Source organism: Vipera ursinii (genome assembly GCF_947247035.1).
Source record: "Vipera ursinii genome assembly, chromosome: 7".
Lineage (NCBI taxonomy): Eukaryota > Metazoa > Chordata > Lepidosauria > Squamata > Viperidae > Vipera > Vipera ursinii.
Window position 1 is genome coordinate 57460150 of NC_139521.1, and position 13512 is coordinate 57473661.

General features: G+C 39.4%; 1 protein-coding gene across 2 annotated transcripts in view; it reads left to right on the plus strand.

Annotated features, from left to right (window-relative positions):
* Nucleotides 1–1460: 1460 nt before the first annotated feature.
* Nucleotides 1461–13512, plus strand: part of CXXC4 (CXXC finger protein 4) — a 63671-nt gene continuing 51619 nt past the window's right edge. For both annotated transcript variants that reach the window (XM_083367051.1, XM_083367052.1), the window contains exon 1: nt 1461–2701. In XM_083367051.1, the coding sequence (XP_083223177.1) occupies nt 1553–2701 (1149 nt within the window). In that variant the 5' untranslated portion in view covers nt 1461–1552. The remainder of the gene's footprint in view (nt 2702–13512) is intronic.

Here is a 13512-nt window from a genome sequence, read left to right on the forward strand (position 1 = left end):
GAGTGATAAACTCCATAATATCCTCCAGCCTGATTGTTGTATTATACTGAACAGGTAATGTTCAGCCTTTAAAAACCTTAAGAACAGCACTTCCAGTCTCTATAAAGTGGCATATACATATTTTTAAATGAACATATAAGCCTGGGTTCAGTACTTAACTTGATTGATAAATTAACCCATAAATTACTCAAACGGTTGAATTCACACAACACACAATGCCATAAAAAATTGAGGTTAAAGCTAACAAAACTTAACATACTTTGGTGACCCTGTTTAAGTCTGTCATAAATATATAAATGTATTCGTCAGATACATCCACAGGTATGTGCAGAGAACACAGTGCCTGTTGTCTGCAGCCTTCCTGACTGGGGATTAAACCTGTTTAGAAGCGATCAGGGTTTAGTTGGAAGACATGAGATTGGCCCTTGGGAAACTGTTTTCCCATCTACTCTCTGGACCCATTTACTCTGGCGCTTAATTTCTGGCTAAGAAGGGCATCACCTTCACCAAGAGCCCTGCTTTTGAAACCTCCAACATCAATTCTGCCGAGATCCAGACCCAAGGGACAAAGCGGCAGCTAACAAATCTCTGCAGCTTTCAATATATCAAGATTTGCAGTTATTTTGTGCACCTCTACCCCACTGAGGAGGAGGAGGAGGGTAGACTCTTGAGGGGCACAGTGGAGCCTTACCACACTTTTGTTATTTTTAACACCTCGAGGAGAATACTCGTTTTCCCTCTCCTGTACTCAATTTGATAGTTTCCTCCTCCTTTTCTCCCTGGCAATCCGGCTTGTTCCCACCTTCCTTAACGTTCAGATGCCCTCCGGTTAGAGAGGATCTGGAGCCTCTCGCTACCCATCATTTGCATGCGTTTAGCCCTCCAATTGCCCTTTCTCCCTTGGCATTTGTCGGCTCTTCCCTCCCTTCCCTTCCCCTCCCCCGCTATTCTCAGCTATTAAAGCGGGTAAGAGGGTAGCCCGCCCGCGGGGGGGGAGGGGGAAGGGGAGGAGGCTGCGGTGGCCGGATCATGTCTTTATTGATTGTTATGCAAATAGAGTTGCAATGACTGATGTACGCCTCCTCTCTGCGTGTCTTGTGGATCTTTTTTTAACCGAACCAAAACAAAAGCACACAAACGCAGCGGGTTCCCCGCCCTCTCCCCGGCCCTCCTCCTCCTCCCACCACCCTCCGCCCCTCCCCTCCCCCCCTTTGGCGTAGACCTTTTCCGAAATGACTCTCTTTATTTCAGTGGCGACGGTGCCCGGGCTTGAGAATGCCAAGGAAGAGCCGGCTGCCTGAGACTTCGCCGTCTGGAGAGATGCCCCCCCAAGAGGATTAGAGGATACCGCTTCCCCCCCTTCCCTTCCCCTCCCTTCGACCCCTCCGGCCACCCAGCCCCCGTCTCCGCCCCCCCGACGGCTCCAGTGGCCCTCCTCCCGGCCCTGCCCTTCCCTCCCCTGGCCCTCCCCGGACCCCCTTTCCTCTCCTCCTCCTCCTCCTCCTTCCCTCCCGCCCTGTTGCCCCAAGCCCACCCGCACCCCTTGGGCACCATGAACACCAACGTGTGCGTGGAGACGGGGCCCAACCCCGAGGCGCCGGGGCTGCCCAAGGAGAACCACCTGCCCGACGGCGCCCTCAACAGCCTTGTGGATTACAACTCGGAGATGGAGCGCTACCGCTCCTTCGCCACCTTCTACAAGACCAACGGCGGGGCCTTCCCGCAGGCAGCCAAGATCGCCCGCATCACCACCCCCATCTTCCCGACCGCCGCCGCCGCCGCCGCCGCCCGCATCGGCATGTCCCCCTGGAACTGCGACACGGCCACGGCGGCCGCCGCCACCGCCATGCTGTGGGGCAGCGGCGCAGGAGGCGGGGGCGCGGGCGTCGGCGGGCCTAACCCTGCGGCCGCCGCGGCTGGCGGCGTGGCCCGGAAAGCAGCTGCCGTCGCCGCCGCCTCGTCGGTCGCAGCGCCGCCGCCGCCGTCGGCTTCTTCGCCCGCCTCTTCTCTGCACGCCGCCGCCGGCAGGAGCGGCGGCGGCGGCGGCGGCGGGAGTTTGCACCATCGGAACGAGTCCCAGCGGCTCGGCAAGCCTGGCTGCGCGCCAGCCGAGCAGCCCTCGTTGCAAATGGCCAATAATAATTTCCTCTCCACCTTAGCCCCGGAACACTGCAGACCTTTGGCTGGGGACTGCATGAACAAGCTCAAATGCGGCGCTGCTGAAGCAGAGATAATGAATCTCCCCGAGCGCGTGGGGACTTTTTCCGCTATCCCGGCTTTAGGGGGCATCTCATTACCTCCCGGGGTCATCGTCATGACAGCCCTGCACTCCCCCGCAGCAGCCTCAGCGGCCGTCACAGACAGCGCGTTTCAAATTGCCAATCTGGCAGACTGCCCGCAGAGCCATTCCTCCGCCTCTTCGTCGTCCTCCTCCTTGGGAGCCGCCGGCGGAGGGGGAGGAGGAGGAGGCGGGGGTGGTGGAGGAGGAGGGGGCGGCAGCGGCGGCGCGGGAGGAGGAGGAGGAGGGGGCGGCGGCAACCCAGCCAAGAAGAAGAGGAAAAGGTGCGGGGTCTGCGTGCCCTGCAAGAGGCTCATCAACTGTGGAGTCTGCAGCAGTTGCAGGAACCGCAAAACGGGACACCAGATCTGCAAATTTAGGAAATGTGAAGAGCTAAAGAAAAAACCTGGCACTTCGCTAGAGGTCAGAGGAGATGATTTCTTTCTTCCCAGCCTCCCGCCGTCCCTCGTGAACCCCCTTCCCCCACCTCTTCAGTGCTTCTTGTCTAGTTTCAAGATGCAGCATCCCTTTTCCGAAGCCTCCTTCAGGTTGTGAGGGGGAACTCTCTCCCCCCCCCTCCTCGCTCCCCACTTTGTTGCCTCTCCGTAGTACTGTGCACAAAACATAAGCCACACGTCCTCAACCTGGGGGTGGGGTTGAATTGGACTGCTCTGGACCCAGTTTTGGAGGAGGGGGAGTGGAGAGGCCGGCCTTCTGCAATAAAAATCTGGCCGGGGCCCTTGGGCGTTTTGTTTGGGTCTTTTCCACAGGGAGGAATACCTGGAAAGTTTGTCTTAATGGGATTTGGAAAGGAAAAAAGTGCCACAAAATCGCTCAATTCCCGAGGGGATTTTTCCCCCCCCCCACCTTTTATAATCATTACATGAAGATTTCTTCTACTTTTTTTTTTTAAAAAAAATACATATTCCCAAGTTGTATATTACAAGTAAATCGATTGGAATCTATGGTCTATATTTTTATCTTGTTACTTTAAGGTGTGTTGTTTGGTGACATGTAAACTATTTTTTACTTAATGTGAAATTAATGGTGAAGGGCATTTTTTTAAAGAAAATATGAACTCTTGAGTAGTTATGAAACTTTTTAAGTTCTAAAATAATTTTGGCGGTATAGTGGATCCTTTCCTTCTTTATTTGCTGTGTAGATTTTGCTTTGTCTGAAAATTAAGTCAGGGAGTTTACTTTCTAAAGCTGATTCCAGATCTAAAAATGGTCCTACGTTCATCTGAAATTAAGAACTAGGTAATTTGGAGGTTTTGATAATTTATTGCAAGAGAACAATTAGCAGTAAAGAAGCTAGCCAAGCATACCAAAAGTAATACTTTGGATTATGATACGTCCTTACCAAAAATAGCCCTTTGTAGTATATTTTACGATTGGATAAAGAATATCTATGAGTATTTGTGACTGAAATGTATATGCATTTATTTTTTAAAAACTCAGAATTAACAGTGTATCATAGACCTGAAAAGACGTCTTCAAATTTAGTAGACTTTTAAAAAGTAGAAGGGATATTCTGGATTTTCAGTTCATGTATTTAGCAGTCAAAAGAAAACATGTAAAATTATTAATAGCATTATTTTTAGATGGAAGAAAAGAGAGGAAAGACTTGTAATGATTTAAACCCTGTGATTATTAAAATTATAGTATTACCAGGTAGATGAACTTATCAGATGAGTGTATTTGATTTGAGAAAGCAAGTTCTTTATAGAACTTTAAGACGTTAAGTGGCTGAAATTAGCAACTCAGAGTTGCAACTGCCATTAACAGGAGTTAACTTATACATGGATTTTTTAAAATTTGTGTTAATGTTACTACTAAGTTTAACTTCTTATTTAGAAACCATAAGGGCTGAAAGGAAAACAGCACTTGGGTGATACTAATTTTTCTTCTTCCCTTGCAAAATTGAACTATCCTTTTGGAAAGTTTAATAACTTATTCCCCATATATTTCCCATAGCTGCTTATTGTGCATATATCCAATATCACTTTGCTGCAACAGTCTCTACAGACTATATTTCAGCTGGTAAAAATCAGTTGTATATAAATGTACCTGTTATTTTTGGTTGCAAACACTCCTGTTTATTTCATACGTTACCTAAAATGTATATTGTGATTTTTACAATAAACAGTAAATGCTGAATTTGAACACTAAACCATAACTAAAATTGAAAACTTTTTTTCCTGTTCCTGGGTGCATTAAGTGTACTCTTCTGCACAGTTTTCCAATACTCCTCTTTAAAAAAAACATTGTCTTGATTTTGCTAACTAGTTATAAGCAAAGAAAGACTGCAGTTCTGAGCAAATTTACCAAGGATATATATATTAAAAATAACGAAATTTACTTGAAAATTAATTGGATAGGATAAAGCTGACTGCCATATTCAATCTAACAAAACAGTACCTTGTGTTACTTTAAACAGATATGCCACCTTTTCACAGAAGTAAATTACACTAGATTACACTGTTTTCATGACTGCACTGCCAACTAGCCCAGTGTATCTTAGATTAGCTGCTTGTGTGAACCAAGGCTATGTGGTTAGTTTATAGTTCAGTTTATTATACAAATCCAGACAATGAGATTAAGTCATTTAACCGTAACTCAATTTACTGTGGGTTAGTATCTTACGCATAGTGTTTACTTTCAAGCAAGTTGGTGCCAGATTTCAACCTTAGCAGTTAATTGGATAATTTCTGAGCAAATGGCATGTTTCTAAGGTTATATTTGCTGAGAATCTTAAAATTCAGGAAAGAAGAAAATACTTACCAAAGAAAACTGCTTGCATCAACTTCTTGCAAATGCTGTCCTTCTGTCCATTTAAGGGGAAACTAGCATTAGCAGGCAAAATTAGAAGAAAAAGTTGAACCTTCTCATAGTTCTCTGCATGTGGGACTTTCATTTCTGGTCAAAGTATCACAAAGGAAACGTGGCTGAGATGCTATGTTAGCCTTAGAACAGACATGTCAAACTCACGACATCACATGACATCGTGCAACGTATTGGGACGGTTTTGCCATTGCTGGCAATGGGGTGGGCATGGCTTCCAGATGATGCATCCGGCCCTTGGGCTGGCAGTTTGACACCCCTGCCTTAGAACATCCCTTTCCATCCTCCACTGCAACCTATTGATTGATGGTTGATAAGTTTTGTCTGATGCAATATGGCTCCTCCATCCTTAAAAACTTTGGATTGAGTTCAAAGCTCATTTTCATCAGTGCATCTGCCTTTTGCAAATCATCCTAACGTTTACAGCTCTGTCTGAAACAAATACTAAAATCCTGTTAACTTCAACTTTCTCGAAAAGCAAGTTAGACTTATAGCTGTAAAGTGCAATGATTAAATATTTTTTGATAGTGTGCATATAGACACTGCCCTGTCATTGAAGTAAAGGGGTGAAGGGGTGGGAAAGAAATGTATGTAAGAGGAAATAGCATTCATGAATGAACAGTTAGTAGATGTCTGTGTGCACATTTTTTTCCTGACAAAGAAGTTCTCAATCTTTAAACATTTCTTGGGCATGTGTATGAGATAATTGCACCACAGTTGTGGCCAGCAAAATGCATATCACTACATTTGGAAACATCCTCACTTTTTAGTTACTTATTTCTTTGTTATATACAAGGACATGTGCAGGTATACATAGATAGGTGATTCATGTAACGTAGCATCACAAAATAGCAACTTCAGTTTTACCATACATTAAAGTGCTGTGTAGAGACAATCTATAGCTAGCTCAACATCTTGTGTGAACCTCCAAAACAATGTATTAAGTGAACCATGATTTATTTAAATGTGGAGAACTATGCTGCATAAACACAATGCTGAGCTGCAGTTTCCCAATTTTGAAAAACAAATTTATGTAGTTTTTAACCTATTTCAGTCTAAATAATGGCAGTCATTTTCAAGTTAGAAAGACGTCCAAATTTAACCATCTGTTGAAATTAGAATTTTCCATTTATTATTTCACTTCTTTTTCTCCCACTAGCCTTTTTTATTGAGCAATAGAGACAGAGCACAATTGCCCAAGGCACATCAAGAACTACACATCCAATTTTAAGGCAATAAATTGGCAGAGCATGTGTGACTGAACTGATGCTTCCCTTGTTTCAGACAGGAAGAGAAAGTTGGACTGACTTGGTGTCTCTGTCCACAGTTAGCCTGGTGACGAGTCATTGCAGTCTAGACGGGGCTACTGATTTGAACAACTTCAGAACCAGAACCAGTTCTCTTTCTGTTCACAAATATGAACATTTTCCTTAAAAAATATAAAAGCCATTCTTACTCTAGGTAGTCCTCTACTTACAACAGTTCACTTAATGACCAATCAAAAATTGATTATGACAGTTTTTCACACGGACCATTGCAGCAAATCCGTGGTCATGTGATCAAAATTCAATATGGCAACTGACATATTTATGATGGTTGCAGTGTTCTGGGGTCATGTGACCACCTTTTGCAGCCTTATGAAGCAAAAGTCAATAGGAAAACCAGATTCACTTAACAACCATGTTACTAACTTAACAACTTCAATGATTCACTAGCTGCAAGAAAATTCGTAAAATGGGGCAAAATTCACTCAACAACTATCTCATTTAGCAACATAAATTTTGGCCTCAGTTGGAGTTGTAAGTTGTCGACTATCTGTAGTCACAAGCCGAGAAAAATCTGCTACTTCATGACTAAATTACTTTTGACTGAAATGTTGCTTGTATCCTAGCTTTTTAAAAAAAGAACATTGCTTTTTTTCTTACACGAATCTCATCCAAAGAACACTTTGATCACTTAGTTTTTTCCATAAAAATGTATCCTATAACAATATAAAAAGTCTGCATGCTAGCATAGTAGTAAATATACAAACTAAGATTGATGTCACACACAGCTCTATGTATTCACACCCATCCACAGCATTCATTTAGATTTATGGTATGTTTAAAGAGGCATAATCATTATTCATTCAGGAAGAGTAGTTTTTATCCCCATTAGTGTACAATAATATAATTCCTTCTGTAAAATATAGACTGAGGGGCATGGCTCAGTACCGCCTCTTTCATGCAGTGAAAAACCAAAGTGAATATTGCATATAAGGACATAACGTCTACATGCTTTTTGCTTCCCAAACTTGCTCCTATGGAGCAGAGTCAGGCAGTCCAGGCTTGGTTTTTAATATTTCAAAAGTGATGTCTGGAACTAAACACTGTCTTCCTGTTGAGCTTCTATATTAAATATAGCTTAACTGTCCTACTCTTCAATTTCCCTTTCATTGGACCTCATTACTGTTATTAAGGCCTTCACCATGACCAAATAGTTATATACTACAAATTATTTTCATTCTAATCAAACTGAGAAATGGTTTCATGTTAGGCTCTAGATATCTTCCAATGATCCATTGGTACTTAACTTTCAAGTCTGAATGGAAAGCCATGGTTGTTGTGTGTGCTGAAATAATGTTAGTAATTGTAAATCGTCCTTAAAACTTTCACACTTGAAGAGCTGATAACTAAAATTAAGCTTACTAAGAGAAATGGAAGCAGCCGTAGAACCTGTCCTTAAGAAGAGGACAGCAGAAGAGGTAATGTGGTTGGCAATGAACTGTTTTTCTTGGAAAAAGAACGTTGACAACGCAAGGCTACTGAGCTATGTGGACAGTGATGAGTTATGAAGAGACAGTTTCCTCTTGGTTTTCTGTAATTGTGGATTACATTGTTCCACGATGCTCGGCTATATAGGGAGATTGTTTTATGAAGAATAGTCTGGTAATGTCATTAAAATAACTACTGGAAAGTCAGAAAAAAGGTGTGCTTTCTGGCTCTCTGGCTCTTATTCTATTGGATAATGAAAAAAATAATCATACTCAAATTAGTTTTTTTTCTCATATTGCATTACATACAACCATATAATTGTTAATTTATTAACCTATACCCATAACCTTATGATTAACCTTACCATAACCTGTTCCAATTTGTAAAAGCTTTATTAGGGGAAAGTATGCTTTTATCATTTTTGGGAGGGGTTCATGTTTTTATTACTGGAGATTAATAACTGTCATAAAATTAGTTTTATTGTTACTGTTATTTATCAGTCACAAAGCAAAATGTTTTCTCGTGTAATTTTAGCTACACTTTTTGTGTGACTTTAGGTAAATGTGGGGTTTTTTTAACAATGTGTTCAGTTTTCACCCATATACATTATATATTATAACAATATATGATTGCTTAAGTCAGAGGTAGATGGCATTATTTCAGATTTTGCTAAATGTATGCACATCTTCCACTTCAGTAGATATTCTTCAAAAAGAAGTTCAATTTATTCACCCTAAACTGACTTCATTGCTAAATTTACCTAAATCATTATTCTGATGTTTGTTATGGAGCCATGAGAATTTCATGAGTTTGAGAATTTATGAGTTTGAATGTTCTGAAGTGTGGGAAGGATTGAAGATTTCTGAGTGAGGCAGCTGGTAATATCAGACCAAATAAATTAAGTGACAGGAACAGATCTATAGGCTTTCTGCTGATCAGCTGTTGCAATGGCCTCCTGATTTTTTAAAACTTATTTAGAGAACTTAATATCCATTTAAAGAGAGTTGAAATTTGATCTCCAGATATTTTTTAACCTCAGCAATATTTACTGTTTATTTATCTACATAAATTATTGTAGGCTTCTTGTGAAAGCCATGCATTGCAGATAAAATATACTAAAACAGTTCAAAATAATTTAAGCAATTTTACCATAAAATCATTCTGTAATTAGCCTTTTCTAAAACATCTACAGAGCATCAACCTCAGGAAGGCTAATAAAAGGGTGAACTAGTTAAAACCATACCCCAAATCTCCCTAAGACACGTTTACTTATTTCAAGTAAATGCCATAGTTTGACAGCAGACACAGAGAAAGAAAATGTAATGCAAAAGGTTTGCATTGAAGAGCCACATATTCAAGCTTTTTAAAAAGTCTATGGAGGCAACTCGACTGTTTTTCTTTGAGGCAGAAGAAGAAGACATTTTGCTTCTCATCCAAGAAGCTTCATCAGTTGTGACTGGATGATGGGGGGATGATAGGATAGGTTCTGACAGGATGGTGGTGGGGGAAATAAAAGGATTGTATTTCTTTGCAGAAATTTCTTTAAAAGGATTTTTCAAAATGGGAGTTACGGCCCTCACATCAGATTTCTGTACTGACACCCCCCCCCAAATAGGTTAAGTTAGCCCTGGCACTTAGAGCTGGGCATAGAAATGCAATAGCAACTGATGCAGTGGTAAATCATGTTAGATGAATCTGACTGCCCACCCCAAACAACACCTGAGCAGCTACATTTGGTGCCAGCTGAAGTTCCCAAATCATCTTCAAAAGCAATCCCCGGGAGAGCACATTGTAATATTTCAAACATGACACTTTAAAATCAAATCAAATAATCAGCATGTATTATACTGATGCATACGGTACATATATGTTAATTATGTGGGTATGATTGCAACTATACAAGAGATAATATACCAGAAGGTTTCCCAAATAAATGTCACTGGAATATAAAAAGAATTCAGCAACATCATTGTTTTCTTCTATTTTTCCAGTTTCTTTTAAAGGACCACAATCAGGATTATGCTAAAAATAATTCCAGGCTTTTTTATCTCTAGAAATAAATATTCAAATCACTATTAAATCTAGTGGGATTGCATAAGAATATTTACACCTAATAATCAAAATTAATAAATCAGTTCAATAGATAAGTCCCAGAAAACCTATTAGTACATAACAATTTTTTCTGGCTTTACTACTAGTCTCCTGGCACATATCTGACAATCATTTGTAATGTATAAATATCCTGAAAAAAGAAGACCCAATTTATGTAATAATAATAATAATAAATAAAATTATTATTATTATTATTATTATTATTATTTTTATTATTATTATGTATTACAATATTGAAATGAAATAATTTCTTAGTATCCTATGAAACATCATGTCTCTCTGCAGTAAAATACAGATAGCAGAACTGCTCCAAATTCTCATATTTTACTTGAAAATGCATGATAATCTGCCACAGGTGAGGTGATTTAATTTCACAAAAGATGCTGATAACCTTGAAATTTAGATTTCTAAATTTAAAATGTCTCTCTAGGTGGTCTGCTTCTTTGTCAGTCATCTTTTGATACTTAGACAGTTAAACCAATGACTGAATGGTCATGGCAACCTGTGAATCCACTTAATTATCTGAACAGGTCAACAGTAGTTAAAAGGGAAAGTAAATGAGAGAGATGTAGAGTAGAAAATCTTAACAGTACTTTGAAAGAGGACAACATCGAATCATCCTGTCCAAAAGCATCAGGAGCCAACATCAATGATACATGTAATATGTCAAGCTATATAAAATATTGTATAAAATAACATCAAAACTGGCTGTTTAAAAAAGGACATCTTAATGAGCCATGCAGATAAATATTGTTATAAATTATTAGACACAATCTGTTCTTGCATTTTCTACATGATACAGTGATGTTTCCTGTTAACACCCACAGTTTATATAGCTCCCTATATAACCAATAGTAAGATTAGCTTCAAATGAATCTGCTAGTTTTATAGAAACCTTGTGAATTATGTTTATTGACTATCTTGGGGGGAAGGGAGGTTATTAAAATTTCATACAATTTTAAAGTTTCATTCCAATTTATTTTAAAACCAGGTCTGACATGCATTGTATTTTTCAGTATTTAAATTCAGTTTTCCATGCAAATGGTGGAAAATATTAGGAATGTCTTGTGAATTCCAGTAAAATTTGCTAATGTATTTTGCCCGAGGTGACAGTGACTGTTGGCATAATCCTAGGAAATTGCATTTAGCTATTTGGAACTGAATGTAGAATGTATAGTTTTTAATCTAGCTGATTTTGTACACCCATTGCTTATATGTTATACAGTCTGCCGTTAAGTAGGTTTATAACAAATTTTTTTTATTGAATTTGGTCATTCTTTCTGTCAGGGAAATATGTATAAAATTACAATGGGGGGGGAAATGAGTTTGATTTGATTGCTAGAGTAAATTTCTTACCTTCGTGTGATATTTTTAGTATCCTGCAGAAAGTGGGTTAATATTACAAAACAGTCCTTTGCCTTTCATATGTAAGAAGTAAATATATTGTGGTTATTCCATTAGTGGATAAGTCTTTTCCATTCACAGGAGTGTTGTTTCCAGAGTGCTAAAAGAGCATGGTATGGGAAAATAACCTGAGATATAGATGCTCAAGCTGTTGTTAAGATCATTTGAATCATTAAAATGTATATATAGCTTGCATCTTCCTTATAGACCAAGTTTCACTTCCAAAATATCATGATGTGTAAGTTGAGAAGTTTCCTTATAGGTTGTATGAAAATTGTAAATATCATTAGAATAGTTTCTTTTTTCACTGACTTCTTTGGATCTGGGCAAAGGATCCTTAAGAGTATTTTGATTAGAAAAATCAAGATGTACATATTGAACTAAAACTGGTTTCCTATGTTCCCATGAGTGACATAAGCCAATTTATTTCTTTGAGTCAATCCTGTTTTCTTCAATTGGACATAACTACTTATTATGAATCTTGTATTACTTTGCAGTATAATTACCAAGTTTCATTTAACTGTGGCAGAATTCCCTAGCTCGATTGTTATTCATTAAGACCCTTAGGCTGCCCTCTGTTTTGTAGATATCATTCCTACTGATATATTTATGGGATATTAGACCAGGATGAAGCTGATAGTTCAAGGAGTACTAATACTCATCAAACTTGATTTTCCTATTTTAGCTATAAGAGAGGAAAACTTGATTTAGCAGTAGTCACAGTTTATTGACTTGCCCAAAAATCAATGGACAAAAAAAGAGCTAGCTCCTACCTGTCATACAATGACACAAGAAGCCTCATGTCCTAATTAATATATGTGTCTTATAACAGAGGTTATAGAGGTCAGAGTTGTGGATAGGACTAATATATCTATGTTCAAAAGATCTTTGTGACCACTAAATACTGTAATGAGATGGAGTTTTCTCTCTTTGCTCCCATCTGATAGCCATGTATATGATAGCAGTCCAGATTTGATATTAGTCAGAAATAAGGACCAAGGAAGGCAATGAAACTTCCTTCCAGTTAATTTTCATTAGATAGCTACCTATAAATCCTAAATCTGGCTTGAAATTCAAAAGGTTGATTATAGGCTGAAGTTTATACAGATGTATAAGGTAAAGGTTCCCCCGCACATGCGTGCTAGTCGTTTCCAACTCTAGGGGCCGGTGCTCATCTCCGTTTCAAAGTCGAAGAGCCAGCGTTTGTCCGAGGACGTCTCCATGTTCATGTGGCCGGCATGACTAGATGCCAAAGGGGCACGGAACACTGTTACCTTCCCACCGTAGTGGTCCCTGTTTTTCTACTTGCATTTTTACATGCTTTCGGACTGCTAGGTTGGCAGAAGCTGGGACAAGTAACAGGCGCTCTGTTACGCGGCACTCGGGATTCGACCCGCCAAACTGCCAACCTTCTGATCGACAAGCTCAGCATCCTAACCCACTGAGCCACCACGTATAAACCTATATATTACATATGTAATATAAACCTAATATTATGCAAATGAGTAGGCTTTTCAGAAAGACAAATTCTGTAGGGAGATAATATTAATATGTAAAATTAATATTTATTTGCCAACATTCATTAAACTTAGGTATTCCCATGACTGTATTTTAATTTCATTCATACAATGGATATTACATCCAATCCGATTCTATAACATCTTAGGAGGTCTTATAATAAGCAATAATTCATAGTTGGTTGACAGTGAGGAAAGATAGTTGGTTATTTTTAAAAAATAACCAATATACTTCTATATTGCTTCCAATACAATTACAGTTCAAGGTGATTTACACTACAAATTAAATAGAATGAAATAAAACAATAGTTAAAGAATGTAAAATATTCATTTGAAAAGTGGTATAAAAACTATTCAAATTTGAACAGATGCTATAGGAAATAGCATTCTAAACTATGAGGCCCTCAACATAGTGTTCACTTAAGATTTGCTTCTATCACATTGTCTTGTTGATGAAAGAACTGCCAAACTTGTCTCCCTCCATAAGAAATACTTCCTCAAACCATAGAGCTGGGTAAGGCAGAGGTGTTATCCCTCTAAGAATGTAAATTATTATAAAAGTAATTAATACAGTCTTAAACATCCACTGTCTTGCTAATATATGT